This window comes from Chlorocebus sabaeus, chromosome 10, assembly GCF_047675955.1.
Source record: "Chlorocebus sabaeus isolate Y175 chromosome 10, mChlSab1.0.hap1, whole genome shotgun sequence".
Taxonomy (NCBI): Eukaryota; Metazoa; Chordata; class Mammalia; order Primates; family Cercopithecidae; genus Chlorocebus; species Chlorocebus sabaeus.
The window spans coordinates 129,169,316-129,185,936 of NC_132913.1; the positions used below are offsets into that span (position 1 = coordinate 129,169,316).

Here is a 16,621-nt window from a genome sequence, read left to right on the forward strand (position 1 = left end):
CCCCAGGGTCTGCCGTCACTCAAGCTGCGGCCTCTACTGCAGATCTAATGTTTCGAGAGAAGCCAGAAGCTGATTTGGGACTAAAATATACCAATTTCTAAACATCTGTTCAAATTAAAACAAACACCACCACTGTGGTGTGAGCTGCATACCTTGGGGCGGGTGCAGAGGGCCAGAGAGGGCTTGGAGTCACACACAGTGCCCTGCCCGGTGCCTCCCGCCTCCCTCCTCTCCTCTCTTCTCCCAGGTGGGAGTGAGGAGGCCACTGGCGGCCAGCCAGCACATCCCCGTGCCCCAAGCCCGCAGCTCCCGACGTATCAGGGGAGCTCTTTGCTGCCCTCAGCCGTGTTTCTGAGCAGGTTTCACGTTCCTCAGGATGCTGGGGAGCTGGTTCTAGACACAGGCCCAGCCCAGCTGGCCCGGCAGCAGGGAGGGCACCCACGGGGACACACTCTGCCCCAGTCCTGCAGGGGGAGCGGCCCAGAGCCCCTGCCATGAGACGCCTGGGGCATGGGCTGGCAAGCACAGGTGAGCACAGCTGGCTCCCGGAAGAACTGGGCTTATCTGAAGTCTGGTCAAGTGGAACTGGACCATCTGTTCCCTCAGGTGGGCCTGGATGGGCCAGCGCCTTTTATCTAGGAGGACATGGCCCGGGCTTTCTGCCTCAACCCTGCCTGGAAGACTACCCCAAGGGAGATGGAAGTGACAGTGAGACTAGGGGGGTGGGTGGGGTGGAGATGCCCAGCAGCTGGCATTGCTGGCAGCCTGGAAGGGGACCAGTGACATCAGTGAGAAGGGCGGGTGCAGGTGCATGAGAGCTGAGGGCGAACCCTGGCGTTGGGACCGGAGAGGCCCACCACAGAGCGGGTGAACAGTGGCGCTGGAGTAGGGGGTGGGAGGGTGTCCCGGTAAGAGCACGTTGGGAAAGGCTGCCTCAAACATGCTGGCTATAAGTGAGCTTTTGAGTGGATTTTGCTACACGCATGCCACGTCAGGGAAGCAAGTCCCGCGGGCCCTGGAGAGGAGCTACCCTGCAGGCGGCCGCTGCTTTGCGTGCGCAGGGCCCACACCACACTTGGGAACAGGAGAGCACGCAGCACTTACGTGGCAATTTCTTTTTAAAAAGACCAGAGAATTCTAAGATGGTTCTGAAATTCAGAAGAAACGCTTTTGAGTAGAAAAAATAACATCTGACTGGAAAGGAAGGAGCATGCGGCTAAACAGCTAGATAGAGGCTGAGGCTGAAGACTGGCCTCAGGAGGGAGCATCTGACGGCTGTGAGAAATACTTCCCATCCTGTCGCCCTCCTGGGTGGTTGTTATTTGCTCTGAATCTTAAAGGAGTTTAATTTGGACAGGGACAACAGGTCGGGCAGTAAACAAGCAGTGGCGGCACCTCCTCCTGGCGGCTGTTCCCCCTACACCCTCCACCACTTTGAGCTGCGCGGAACGTGGCAGCTCCCTAGCCACTGTCCCTCCTTGTTGTCACTGAAGCATGGGTGGGGGTGAGGACGACCAGTAAGAGAATTTTAGAATCCAAACATCAGCTTACATGAATCTAGATATATATTAAGATCCATCAAACTGTGACCTCAATATCTGTGTTTTTTACTCTCTGTAAATTATACTTCATTAGAAAAAAATAAAATTTAAACGTGAAACAAAAAATATTATAAAGGACCTAGTCTATTTGTCACTTTCCAACTCTTTAAATAAACCAGACAGGCTTTTCTAGGCATTTCTTTTCTGATTTCATTTTTCTTTTATTAAAATTTCAACCAAAATGCAAAAACAAAAATTTAAATTTCCTGCAAGAAATTTAAATCTTCATTTTTTGGCCCAAGACACTGAAAGCAGGCTTACCCATCCCTAAGTTTTCTAAACTCCGGACACTCGTCAAGGTTCCTCAAGGTTGTTTTCTGCCAATTGACGGGAAATGTTTGCACCTGGCTCTTAATGGCTCTGCAGGAAGTGAATGCTAACTTTAAAGGGTGCATTCTGGGAACTGTAGTTCCACTATGAAAGAGCTTGTCTCAGAAGAAAGTAAGACAATGACAGCCCAAATCACAGAATTTCAGAGCTGGAAGGAGCTTTGGAGGTCAGGTGAATTTTATGAAAGAGGGACTGGCCAGAGGTCTGGGCGGAGTGAGGAGTGCGGCTTCTACCCTCAGTCTCCTCCACCGGCTACAGCTGAGGAAGGCAACGCCACAGAGCCAGGCACATCCTAAATGCTTTCTCTCTCCAGAGCAGTCCTTCTGGTCACCCCTGGCATGTCCTTTTCTGTCTCCCAGAGGCTGGCTGGCGACTCATCTTCACCTGGATGTGGAGGATCAGAGACTGTTCTGTCTCCTGGCAAGTGGCCCGGGAACCCAGGACAGGAAGTGAGCAAATGCGCCCACTGGGACCTGGGGACGGCTCCTTCCTGGAGCTCCCACCCTCACATCTCTTTGTGTTAGTGACATGGTGTTTCCTGCCAAGGCACACAGAGAAAGGGACACTTACTGCTTAGTACAATAGGGTGCATGGAAGCTGAGGCTCCACGGCCGGCACCAGCTGTCCCAGGTGGGGAGGAGCTGTCTGGGAACACCGTGATATGTTTGGGTCCACTGGAAAGGCACACCAGTAGGGAACTGTTGTTTTAAAGTGACATCAAGGCCCTCAACTCATCAACCATGAAATGGAAGGAGGTGCACGCACAGGGGAAAAACAGAAATCATAATGGAGAGAAAATACAGCAAGTATTTCTATAAAATAAAAAAAGGACACAAAGTGGGTACAAATAATTTGCAGATGTTATGTTTGATTACCTCGTTAATCTGAGTCTCAATTGAAGTACTATTAGAATTTACAAGTGAATTTGATAAGATGGCCGATTACTAAAATGGGTAGCTTTCCCACACGCTAGTAATAACTGAAAAATAATGGTTGGGGAGTAAGCTTCCAGTTTCAACTCTCGCATGTAAAGAGCTTAGGAGTCATATACCATAGCCTTACAACAGCAAAAAAAAAAAAAACAAACAAACACCGAAAGAAATGAAAATCAACAACTTTTCCTGGATCCAAAAGGAAGTGAGGTTACAAACGTCTCTCCTGCCACAGAGAAAAGCAGTGAGATCAGCTCACGTGGAGCAGAATCTACCGTTTACAGGAGACGGAACTGGTGGGAACCTGATTTGGACAAAATGCTGGAGGCTGAACATGGCAGGTGTGAGAATCTCCTGGGGTCCCACATTTTCATGGGTTTTACCCCCAGGAACCCCATCAGGTTCTCCCCATGAAAAGCCAAGAAAAAAAAAAATCACCGCATGTCTCTGGAGGAGAAGGGGGAGGTGACCACCTTGAAATAAGCCCAGAGCATTCTCCAGGCAAAGGCCTGCTCTGCAGTGAAGCCGACTTCACCAGGAACTCATCTCAGCTGGGGAAGGGCATTTCACCACTCCAGCCCTGCCAGTCTCCCGTCTCACCCAAGCAGGAAGGAGAAAGGGAAGGACACATGTGAAGGTCACAGCTCAGGGACACGGGCCACTAACAGGCTTAAATCGAGTCACAAGCTGGAGCCTGCGTCCTCTCCCAGCCCTGCAGGCTCCAGCATTACATCCCGGGTGGGAATGGCAAAGGCCCAGGTGCAGGCTGTGGAAGGCAAGCTCAGAGAAACTCCACAACAACAGGGAGACAGAACAAGGACACTCGAGGAATTTTACAGGCGCTGCAGGATTAAACACAGCTGACTGCCAGCCAGGTTAAGGGGATGCCTTCCAATGAAGGCCACTTACTTCACCTTCAGTCACGCAGCACTTACTGATGGGGCATGCATTGACAAATGCGTCATGAGGCAAGTTCATCATTCTACAGACGTCACAGAGCGCACTTACCGCGTACTGCGCACCTAGGCTGTATGGCAGAGCCTGTGCTCCCAGGTTACACACCACGACGTGTTACTGAATACTGTAGGCAGTTGTAACACAGTGCCAAGTGTGTGTGTACCTAAAACACGTCTAAACATAGAAAACCTACAGTAAAAGTACGGTATAAGAGACAATAAATGGTACACCTGCACAGGGCACTTACCATCGTTGCAGTGTGCAGCGCTGGCAGTTGCTCTGGGTGAGTCGGTGAGTGAGGGGTGAGTCAATGTGAAGGCCTGGGAGATGACTGTACACTATGGTAGATTTTCTGAACACTGCACACTGAGGCTACACTAAATTGATTTTTTAAAAAAATTGTACTACGATGTTACAATGGCTACAAGGCTGAGGCAGGAGAATTGCTTGAACCCGGGAGGTGGAGCTTGTAGTGAGCTGAGATGGCGCCACTGCACTCCAGCTTGGGTGACATAGCGAGACTCCGTCTCAAAAAAAAAAACAAAAACAAAAATTACAGACAAATATCTCTCATGAACACAGATGAAAAATCTTTAACAAAACATTAGCCATTGAATTAAAAAAATGTATAAAAAGAATTATATGCCATGACCCAGTGGGATCTACTCCAGGTATGTAAGGCTGGCTCTGTGCTCTAAAATCGATTAACGTAACCCGTCACATCAACAGGCAAATCATCTGACCATAAATCACAGGATCACATTAATAGGTGCAAAAAAATCATCTGACACATTCCAACATCCTATTCATGATAACAGCTCTCAGCAACAGGAATAAATGGGAATTCTGTCAACTTGATAAAGGACATATAAAAAAAACTACTGCTTGGTGGCTCACGCCTGTAATCCCAGCACTTTGGGAGGCCGAGGCAGGCAGATCACGAGGTCCGGAGATCAAGACCAGCCTGGCCAACATGGTGAAACCCTGTCTCTACTAAAAATACAAAAATTAGCTGGACATGGTGGCACACGCCTGTAATCCCAGCTACTCGGGAGGCTAAGGCAGGAGAATCCCTTTAACCAGGGAGTCGGCGCTTGCAGATCTCGCCATTGCATTCCAGCCTGGGTAACAAAAGCGACACTACGTCCCAAAAAAAAAAAAAAAAAAAAAAAAAAAAAAAAAGCAAAACAAAACAAAAAAACAAAGAACCAAACAACAACAAACAACACTACAGCTAACATCGTAAGAAGGAAAAAAAGTTATTCTTTCTACTATCTCTTAACACTTTTTTTTTTTTTTTGAGACGGAGTCTCACTGTGTCACCCAGGCTGGAGGGCAGTGGCATGATCTCCACTCACTGCAAGCTCTGCCTCCTGGGTTCAAGTGATCCTCCTGCCTCAGCCTCCTGAGAAGCTGGGATTACAGGTGTGAGTCACTGTGCCCAGCCCTTTATTTTTATTTTATTATTATTATTATTATTATTATTATTTTTTGAGGCGGAGTCTTGCTCTGTCACCCAGGCTGGAGTGCAGTGGCACTATCTCGGCTCACTGCAAGCTCCGCCTCCTGGGTTCACGCCATTCTCCTGCCTCAGCCTCCCGAGTAGCTGGGACTACAGGCGCCTGCCACCACGCCCGGCTAATTTTTTTGTATTTTTAGTAGAGATGGGGTTTCACCGTGTTAGCCAGGATGGTCTCGATCTCCTGACCTCGTGATCCACCCATCTCGGCCTCCCAAAGTGCTGGGATTACAGGCTTGAGCCACCGCGCCCGGCCTTTTATTATTATTTTTTGAGATGGAGTCTTACTTTGTCGCCTAGGTGGGAGTGCAATGGTGTAATCTCAGATTACAGGCATGTGCCACCACGCCCAACTAATGTTTGTATTTTTAGTAGAGACGGTGTTTCACCCTGTTGGCCAGGCTGGTCTCAAACTCTTGACCTCAAGTGATCCGCCTGCCTCGGCCTCCCAAAGTGTTGGGATTACAGGCGTGAGTCACTGAGCCTAGCTAATCTGGATTTTTGAACAACTTTTTATTGTGAAAAATCTTGAACATTACAAATTAAACAGAATAGTGTAATAAACCCATACACCTGTCCCTACTTTCACCATTTATCACTTTTCTGATATTCTTGTTTTGTCTGCACTTCTCCCAACTCTTCAGCTTCCATTTATTATTTATTAACAGATTGTTTTTAGGACAGAAAAATCCAGTGGGTAGTACAGAGAATTCACCCTCTCACCCTGTCCTGTTCCCCTACGATTAACGTCTTGCATTAGGGTGGTATGTGTCTCTCAAGTTATGAACCAATACTGATACATTGTTACAAACAGGGTCCACGGTTTACATCAACGTTCACTTGTTTTGTACTTGGATTTTGAAAATCCAGATTTCAAGAATTATCTGTAGATAATGAATCCATAAAGGAATGAAAAGAAAACAGATTTTGAAGCAAGTGTTACATTACTGAACTTAGGAAACAGGTGAATAATATTTAACAGGGGTTGGTATCCTTACTCTATCAAGAACATTTATAACTCAGTGGACAAGCAAGACCACAAACATGTGGTTCATAGAACTGCTAATAATGTATCCTCGCGGAATCCCCGTGGAGAAGAGAACCACGCCCACAGAACGTCAGCGGGCACAGCCTCTGAAGGGTGGCTTGGACCAACCTCTTAAGCCCACTGGCCCAGATCCTTCAGTTTGGGCAACCTGCCCAAAAGTAGGCACTGGCTAAAGACAACGAGCTGAATAGAAGTGTGTAGCCCTTTCCACGTAAATCCCTAAAGAATGACCCACAGTTTCTGTCAGTGAAGAACAAATCCACATGGGCAGCAAGAACCACAGAGAATGCGGACCCTGGGGCCCGCGATACAGGCGGCAAACGGTGTGACAGACTGCAACCCTGGGGAGAGGGCGTCCTCGCCCCACCACACCCTCGCTCCTGACACCCCTGTACCCACGCTGCACACCCAGCCGTGGCCTGGTCTCACCTTTGGAGGGGCACAGGGCATGCGGGGTGGTGCCTGCACCTGTCCCTTGCTCTCAGGGGCCTGGCCCTGCACGGCCCTCCCCACTGACACTCTCTCCCTGGAGCCACACTCCCTCTAGCTACTGTCTACGTGCCTCACTCTTCTTCACTGCCAAACCTGGCCCCGACCCCTCATCACTGGCCCCCTCTCCGCCCAGCTCCACTGGCCTCTCCAGTGAGATTCCAGTCACCAGTGACCCTGGGAGCGCGTCCAGCCCCCTTCTCTCCATTATCCTGGGGCACATTCAGCCCCCTTCTCTCCATTCTGATCAGAGTAGCACCCAGCACAGCGGGCACCCTTCTTTCCTGAATGACCCCTCAGCCTTCCCCTAGACCCACCTCGGCTGCCCCTCTCTCAGCGAGGCCTGCTCCTGGGCCGCGCACTGGAGCCCAGCCTAGAACCACACTAGACCCCATGGCTTCAAACACCTCTGCCCTCCACCCCCACACTCACATGCCCAATTCCCAGAGGCCAGCTGCTGGCCTCGGACTGTTCAAACCCCGGCCTCAGCACCCAAGACCATCTCAAACTCTGTTCCTCACCCCCCTCTCTTGCTCCTCCCCAAAAGTCTCTCCCACTCAGCATCTTCCAGGTATTCAGGCCTAATCCCTGTAGCTGGCCTGCTGCTCTTTCGCTTCTCAACCCCCTGAACCCAGCCAGTCCTCCAGCATTGCCACCACCGCCACTCCCTCTCTAAAGTCTGAGCCATCGCCAGCTACCCTGGGACTGCCACAACAGTCACCAGCGCCCCCCTCAAAATTGTACTGGAATAGGAATTTTTTTTTTAAAAGTCATGGCTGGGTGCGGTGGCTCACCTGGCCAACATGGCGAAACCCCGTCTCTCCAAAAAAAAAAAATCAAAAAATTAGCCGGGTGTGATGGCACACGCCTGTAGTCCCAGCTACTCAGGAGGCTCAGGTGAGAGGATCGCTTGAGCCCAGGGGGTCATGGCCGCCGTAAGCCGAGATCATGCCACTGCACTCCAGTCTGAGATTGTCTCAAAAAAAAAAAAAAACAAAAAAAAAACCAGTCATTAAATATTGCCAAAAAGGAGGGGAAATTTGGATACAATAAACAATAGTAAGTGAAGTAGCCAGTAAAATGTATACTTCAATCTAATAATCATGGTTGCTTGATGGAGGAATAAGAAGTACCTGGAACTAAGATGACATACAGCCTCCACCTAGGGAGGGTGGCACACAGGACCGATCAGCTCTCAACAATGACACAAAGAGGGATTCACATGTTTGTTTTTAAAACTGAAAGATGGGCTCGGCACAGTGGCTCACAATTGTAAACCCAGAGCTTTGGGAGGCTGAGACAGGAAGATCACTTGAAGCCAAGGGTTCAAGATCAGCCCAGGCAACATAGTAAGACTTCATTGCTACAAAAAATTTAAAATATTAGCCGGATGTGGTGGTATGCACCTGTAGTCCCAGTTACTTGGGAGGCTGAGGTGGGAGGATCGCTTGAGCCTAGGAGGTCAAGGCTGCAATGAGCTGTGACAGCACCACTGCACTCCAGCCTGGGTGACAGAGCAAAGCCCTGTCTCTTAAAAAAAAAAAAAAGAAAAAAAAAGAAAAAAAAGAAAAAATTGAAACATACCCACTAGAAGAAGAGTAAGAAAATGGTGAGAAAGTCTAACAAAAAATAAAAAGGTAAGCCCGAATTCTCTCTTACCAATAATCACAATTGTAAATGATTACTCTACAAAAAGACTGGATTGAGTTAAAAACATAACTATAAAATAAGATGAAAAGGTTGAAAATAAGGAAATGAAGAAATAAGACTTTAAATGGGGCAAAAACGGGTTTCTTGTGTTGGTAACAGGAAAACTTACGCATCAAACAGCATGGGCTTGAGGCAGAAAGCAACTCTTGGACATACAAGCAGAAATGGGCACCTCCAGAACCACAGGGGAGGCCTACCTCCCCTTTCTCGGCCATCAGCAGACCGAGGGCCCGGCCTGACAAGAAGCTAGGGAACGCTCTGTCCCCGGCCTGACAAGAAGCTAGGGAACGCTCTGTCCACTGCTTCAAGTGGGAACGATGTAACCAGGGAGTGGTGAGGACCCATTCTTCCAGCCCCACACTGTAACAGCCACAAAAAGGGACTGTGTGAGCCACAGTGAAATCTCAAAGGATTCCAAAAAGCAGACCTCCTTCAGACCTCACCATTAGACCTTAATGCAATCAAATTTTAAAATAACTACACAAAAATTAGCTCCCCTCCCCTAATCTGTGTGCACTTAAAAATCTGTCAACACCCTTTTAAATAGCCATAGGGTTAAAGGGGGCATCAAGGCTGGAATTACAAACGACTCAGAAATGAACAGCAACAAAAGCAGAGAGAGGCAGAGCTATGACGCATAGCCCAAGGAACAGAAGAGCCACAGCCTCCATTGCAGGGTTAAGGAACATGCCAGGAACCAGAACTACAAGGAAAAAACCCAAGAAAGTAAAAAGACGTAAGGATTAATGAGCATAAACAACAACTCAGAGACACAAAGGGCTGGCTGTTTGGAAAAACCTGTAATGGCGACAAACTTCGGTAAGTTTAACCAAAAGGAACAGAGAGAAGGTGTCAAAAGCAACATCACCTCTGATAACTACAAACAGCTTTAAAATTCAGAGAGAAGTTGGGAGGCCGAGGCAGGCAGATCACCTGCGTTTAGGAGTTCGAGACCAGCCTGACCAACCCGTCTCTACTAAAAATACAAAATTAGCTGGGTGTGGTGGCACATGCCTGTAATCAGGGCTACTAGGGAGGTTGAGGCAGGAGAATTGCTTGAACCCAGGATGCGGAGGTTGTGGTGAGCCAAGATCGCACCATTGTACTCTAGCCTGGGCAACAAGAGCAAAACTCCATCTCGGGGAAAAAAAAATTCCAAGGGAAGGCCTGGTGCGGTGGCTCACACTTGTAGCCAACATGGTGAAACCTCATCTCTACTAAAAATACAAAAATTTGCTGGGTGTGGTGATGGGTGCCTGTAATCCCAGCTACTTGGGAGGCTGAGGTAGGAGAATTGCTTGAACCCAGGAGGCAGAGGTTGCAGTCAGCTGAGATCTCACCACTGCACTCCAGCCCAGGCAACAGAGTGAGATGTTGTCTTAAAAAATAAAATAAAATAAAATTCCAAGAGAAAATAGTATACAATTTCAACCTGAGAATCCGAAAATCTAGATTTGACCTGAAAATCTGGGTTAGCAGCACTCAGTGGCTGCGTTCCTCCTCCCGGGACACATCGAGAATGGGCTTTGTTTTTGGTTGTGCTAATGGCTGTTCCCCTGGGGATCCAGGAGGCCCTGAAAATCTTGTCCCACTATCATATACTTATTGACAAACATTGATCCAGATGAAATCAACAATGTGGTAGGAAAATGGTTTTCCTATGTATACGACAGGCAAAGGAAACCATCCGCCATATGTAAGTATCGAGAAACCAATTTTAAGAAGCACTTAACAGTAAAATGAGGAAAAAAACAGAAATAGAGCTAATAGACATATAAAGATTACACAGGAAATTTTGTTTTTTGAGACAGGGTCTCACTGTCACCTAGGCTGGAGTGCAGTGGTGCCATCACAGCTCACTACAGCCTTGACCTCCGAGGCTCGAGCTATCCTTCTGCCTCAGTCTCCCAAGTAGTTGGGTCCACAGGCGTGCACCATGATACTCAGCAAATTTTAAAATTATTTATAGAGATGGGATCTCCCTGACAGAGCCTGCAGTGAGCTGAGATCGTACCACTGAACTCCAGCCTGGGTGACAGAGCAAGACTCGGTCTCAGAAAAAAAAAGAGATGGAGTCTCCCTAGGTTGCCCAGGCTGGTTTGAACTTCTGGACTCAAGTAATCTTCCCTCTTCGGCCTCCCAAAGTGCTGGGATTACAGGCATGAGCTACTGTGCCTGACTTATACACCAAATTTTTAATAACAATAAGCAATAAAACTTGGGAGGTAGGTAAGAAACAAGATTTTTTGCCACTTTTTAGTCTATATTTCTGCAGTTTTAATTTTTGCAATAGAGAATGTATTGTATTTCTTTTTTTTTTTTTGAGACAGAGTTGGGCTTTGTTACCCAGGCCGGAGTGCAGTGGCGCCATCTCGGCTCACTGCAACCTCTGCCTCCCAGGTTTCAAGCTGTTCTCCTGCCTCAGCCTACTGAGTAGCTGGGATTACAGGAGTGTGCACCACGCCCAGCTGAGAATGTATTGTATTTCAATAGATGTGTGTGGTTTTTTTTTTGAGACAGTATCACTCTGTCACCCCGGCCAGAGTGAAGTGGTGCAATCCTGGCTCACAGCAACCTCTGCCTCCCAGGTTCAAGCGATCCACCTGCCCCAGCCTCCCCAATAACTGGGATTACAGGCGTGCACCACCATGTGCAGCTAATTTTTGTATGTTTTACTAGTATCTTTTTCTATGTTTCACTATATTGGCCAGGCTGGTCTCGAACTCCTGACCTCAAGTGATTTGCCCCTCTCAGGCCCGCAAAGTGCTCGGATTACAGATTTGAGCCACCAAACCCAGCCTCAAGAGATGTTTTAATTGAATAGATGTTAAATAATTATTAACGTTCATGCTGATTTAACTTCAAGGATATTCATCAAAACGTAAACGGAAAGAACCTCCTCATGATTTTAACAGTTTCTGATATTTGCTTTTTCTGAGAGTTTACTCTCTTATTTTCCATCTAGCTCCTAACTCATCTGGAATTTCTGTTGTGTAAGGTATGAAACAGAAGCTATCTTTCCCTGTGCACTCTCCACGGAGGCGTTCAGGTGCTCCCAGCTGACGCGCGCTGCCTGCTTCCTTCAGGGCCTACATCCCTATACACACAGATGTCTCTTGTGGGACCGGGTGCAGTGAGGCCTGCTTTCTAACCCGGGTTCCCTCATCTACAAGGCGTGGCTACGACCAGAGCCGCCTCCTGAGAGCGCAGGGAGATTGCGACGCACCCCGCACCCCCCGCCTCCGCCCCAAGAAATGCTCAGGGGACATTGGCCACGTTGCAGAGAAATCCCTCCTAACGGGAAGGGAGCATGGGTACGCGAGGCTCCGGTACTGACCGCGGCTGGGCGACAGCAGGCCACTCGGGTAGGGGACGCTCACTCTCCTCAGCTCGTCCAGCTTCTCCTGTAGCTTCCGCACCTGGCTGTCGGAGCGGCTGACCCTCTGCCGCAGGCTCTTCAGCTCGCCATTCTTCTTCTCCACCTGCTCCCGCAGGCAGCACACCTGGCTTTTGTTCTGCCGGGAGGAGAAGCAGTAGGAGTGCAGTGAGTCGATGAGCTTGCAAGCCCCCGACGCCGACAGGATGACCTCGTTGATGGACATGGGGCTGGCGTCGCTGTGCTGGCTCTGCACGGCTTCCGTGGCTGGCTTTGGGGTGACGTCGGTGGGAGGGGCGGAGGGGCTCTGGGAAGGCTTCTGCGGAGTCGCGGTAAGTGAGGAGCCGGGGGGACTACTCTGGGCCAGGCCCTTATCGGGCCCCAGGCTGCTCCCACTGCAGCTTGGTTCCACATCTTTCTTCGGCCTCTTGCGGTCAATGGGCTCTCGGGGGACAGATGGCCTTTCTCGGGTGTGCTTGGAGGAGAAACTGTACGAATGAAGTGAGCCAATAAATTTGCACGCCCCAGATCCTGGGGGCGTAAAGTCATCCATGGAAATGCCACTCTTATCTGCCACGCCTCCTTCGATGGAGGGGGTGGCGCTCTCATCGCCAGCATCTGTGGCAGACACTTCTGCTTTTCCCTGGCTGCCTGCCACCATGGTGGCCAGTCCGTCTCCTGGAGTTCGTTCCAAGGCTTGCTGGGCCTGCTCCTGGCTGGCGGCCTCCTGGGCCGCCCTGGGTGCGGCTTCACCCTGCAGAGCAGCTCGCTTCAACCTGCGGGACTCTGGCTTGGCCATCGGGTTTCCACTCGAGGATGGTGACCAACCTGTAGCTCCTCTGCCGGTGGCGGCGCTCGAGTGTCCCCTCACACCCCCTGTGGCCTTGCTGGCATCTTTCCTCCGGGTGCGGCCATGGCCTCCAGCCCCCCTCTTCTTCTCAGTCAGGTGAAAGATGGATGGCACAGCTGTGGGCTTCAGCAGGCGATGCTGGTCCTCCAGCCTCTTGGAGAAGCTGTCTTTGGTGAAATGCTCACTACAAAGAAATGAATACTTAGTGGGAGTCCAGTTATCCCTCTGAACAGCTTTTAACCATTGGATTAGACGTTTTGAGTCCTTTAGGGGGAACCTACAGGACAAACGACAAAGTAATTAGAAATAATTAAATGTCTCCCCTTAAAATAATCAACTGTAAAAGCAAAACAAGTATTTTTGCAAGCACCCTAAGCTGTATTGAATTCATCCACTTAAAAAAATGCTTCAAAAAAATTTAAGAAACATCTTCTACTGGAGTAGAAATCTGAAAGACCCATTGTCTATCCATACAGAGCTTATAGTCTGTAGGGCGGATGGGAAAGAAGGTAACTAACTGCTCCCCAGCTGTGGTAAATGCCCTATGGGGACACAGGATGCTGAGAGACAGTGCCAGGATGGCCTCAGGACAGCAGGAAATAGCTCCTAGAAGCTGACTGCTAACTAACCCTCCCAAACTGCCTGGAAGGTAGGACTCTGGGTGCTAAAACCAGGGCCAGCTCCACATAGACTGGGGCGTGAAAGATCAGGACTGCACCAAGGCAGCCCTGGCTGTGCACAAGCAGCTGAGAATCTGGAGACCTCCAGAAGACTCCAGAGCTACAGTTCTGTGTTCCTGCTGCAAGCTCACCTCCAGGACTAAAAATGCTCCTTTTAAAAGTCAGCAGCCCAGGGACAGGCCACAGTGGTGCTCGCCTGCAGTTCCAGCTGCTCGGGAGCCTGAGGCTTGAGGATTCTTTGAGCCCAGAAATTCGAAGTTACCGTGAGCTAAGACTGCACCACTGCTCCCCAGCCTGGGGAACAGAGCGAGACCCAGTCTTCTTCCCTCAAAACAAAATCAACCAACCCAGATGAACCTTGAGGACATTATACTGAATGAAATAGGTTAGTTGCAAAAAGACAAACACTGCATGATACCACTCACATGAGGTACTTAGAGTAATCAAATTCATAGAGACAGGAGAGGCCGGGCGCGGTGGCTCACACCTGTAATCTCAGCACTTTGGGAGGCTGAGGCGGGCGGATCACAAGGTCAGGAGATCGAGACCATCCTGGCCAACAGGGTGAAACCCTGTCTCTACTAAAAATACAAAAAAGCCCGGCGCGGTGGCGGATGCCTGTAGTCCCAGCTACTCGGGAGGCTGAGGCAGGAGAATGGCGTGAACCCGGAAAGCGGAGCTTGCAGTGAGCCAAGATTGCGCCACTGCACTCTAGCCTGGGCAACATAGCGAGACTCCGTCTCAAAAAAAAAAAAGAGACAGGAGAATGGGGGTTACCAGAGCCTAGGGAGAGGAGGACTGGGGTGTTAGTGTTTAACGGGTGCAGAGATTAGGCTTCAGAAAATAAAAATAATTCTGGAGATGGACGGTAGTGACGGTTACACAACAATGTGAAAGTATTTACTGCCATGAACTGTACACTGGAAAACGTGGTAGGAAAGGCTGGGAGCCGCAGCTCATGCCTGTGATCCCAGCTATTCTGGAGGCTGAGGTGACAGCACCACTTGGGTCCAGGAGGTTGAGGCTGCAGTGAGCTATGGTCACACCACTGCACTCCAGCCTGGGTGACAGAGTGGGGCTCTGTCTCCAAAAAAAGTTAGGATGGTAAATTTCATGTTACATGTATTATACCATAATTTAAAAATTGTGGGAGAAAAGCAACCGGTGCAGGAAGAAACTGAATAGGATGCTTAGCCATTTCTTCTTTATTACCTAATAAAGATCCTTCATAACCATTTCTTCATTAAGGCAAGCTGTGTGTTTAAGAAAACAGGCCTGAGCCTGGTGGGGTGGCTTATGCCTGCAATCCCAGGACTTTGGGAGGCCGAGGCAGGTGGATCATTTGAGGTCAGGAGTTTGAGGCCAGAATTCGAGACCAGCCTGGCCAATATGGCGAAACCCTGTCTCTACTAAGAGTACAAAAAAATTAGACGGACGTGGTGGCGCGTGCCTGTAATCCCAGCTACTTGGGAGGCTGAAGCCGGAGAATCGCTTGAACCCAGAAGTGGAGGTTGCAGTGAGCCGAGATCGCACCACTGCACTCCAGCCTGGGCGACAGAGGGAGACTCCGTCTCAAAAAAAAAAAAGAGAAAAAACGGAAAACAAAAACAAAAACAAAAACAAAAACAAAAACTCAGGCCCTAAGGTGCACATAAGGGGCAAGGTGGTCAGTTCTAACTGCTATTTGCTCCACCTGAGGCCAGCGTGGACCAGGACAAACCCTAACAGGATGGACTGGGACGTTCTAAGCAACAGGACCTTCTAACCTCCTTTCTGAATGCTTTGTGAGGCCAACTCCAAAGGTACGCCCCCCACCCCCAATTCCGGTGTCCGTTCCCCCCATACCATGTTAGACCGTTGCAACACGTTGCCTTGTTTTCAAAAAATAGCAACAAAACTTCTAGGACACAAGCTCTGAAGGAAATTGTCATCTGGCTGACTTGTGAAATAATCTAAAGTTACTAATTCTTATAATACATTGTAATGATTTAAGACTGACAGCAAAATACTGTGAACTTTCAATAACACTATAAATAACACGTGCCACTGCCGTCTTTAAAACTTAAATAACACCCTGCAACAAAAAACAGAAACATCTACAAAGTGGTTTTCAAAGTCTGTTCGCGGTTCTGGTGCCTCCCGCGTGTAATCCGCAGAAATCTCACTGAAATAGGCTGAACCCACAAGGCCTTAGGGGGGTTTGGGCCCTGCCGCGGGGGCCCACGTGGGAAGCGGCCGAGAGCCCCGGGCCAGGCTCTAAGGGAGCGCGGGAGGATGCGGTCCCCAGCCGGCCGTCCCGCAGGCTCTCCGCGCGGACCCGCGTCCCGGGCTCGGGGGCCCCGTCCCGGAAAGCCCTCTCGGGGGCTGTCAGCAAAGGAGGCGCAGGTCCCATCTGCCCGGCCGCTCCTGCTCGCAGACATCCAGGCCGACCGCCCGCGGTCCGGAGAGGCAGCAGTCGCCGCCGAGCAGGACAATCGGCCCGGGACCTGCGCTTCCAGAACGTGCGGCTTCTGAAGCCGCGGCGCCGGCCGGATCGATCGCGCGCAGGGCGGACCCGGGCGGCCGGGGTGGGGGCGGCCGCTCTGCCCGAGGCGCCCGGCCCAGAGACGGCGGCCGGGCCAAGGTCACACAGCGCCCACGCCCGCTCCCCCGCGCCCCGGCAGCCGAGGCCCGGCGCCCCCGCCCCCTGCGTTCGGGCCGGCCGCGGGGGCCTCAGTTTCCCCGCAGGGCCGGGCCGGGGCGGGGGCGTGGCGGCCCGGGGCCCCCGTACCTGTGGAAGGAGACGGCGCGCTTCTCGCCCTTGCCCTGCCGATTGGAGCAGTTCACGGCCGCACAGCAGATCACCATTGCGGGCCTTGGCCCAGCCGCGCCGCCAGGCCCCGGCCCTCGCCGCCCGCCCGCCCGCGGACCGCCCCGAGGGAGGGAGCGCGGCGGCGACACGGCTCGGGACGTGGGCCGGCCCGCGGCGTCCGCGCCGTACGGCAAGATGGAGGCGCAGACGCCCGCCGCGGGCCCGCCCCCGCCCCCGCCCCCGCCCGCGTCCTAGCCAGGAGCGGGTTCGGGCGTCTTCTGGACCAGCGGGGCGCAGCCGGCCCCTCGCAGCGTCCGCCGGCAGGCGGGCAGGCGGGC

At 50.9% G+C, this 16,621-nt stretch overlaps 1 protein-coding gene across 2 annotated transcripts in view; it reads right to left on the reverse strand.

Annotated features, from left to right (window-relative positions):
- THAP4 (THAP domain containing 4) overlaps positions 1–16,481 on the reverse strand; it is a 45,810-nt gene extending 29,329 nt beyond the window's left edge. The window contains exons 1-2 of one of the 2 annotated variants that reach the window (XM_007967003.3): positions 16,263–16,481; positions 11,924–13,089 (exon numbers count right to left, since the gene is read on the reverse strand). In XM_007967003.3, the coding sequence (XP_007965194.1) occupies positions 11,924–13,089; positions 16,263–16,339 (1,243 nt within the window). In that variant the 5' untranslated portion in view covers positions 16,340–16,481. Of the gene's footprint in view, positions 1–1,862; positions 1,960–11,923; positions 13,090–16,262 lie in introns of those variants that run through there. The other variant, XM_007967004.3, reaches the window with a different exon arrangement.
- Positions 16,482–16,621: the final 140 nt, after the last annotated feature.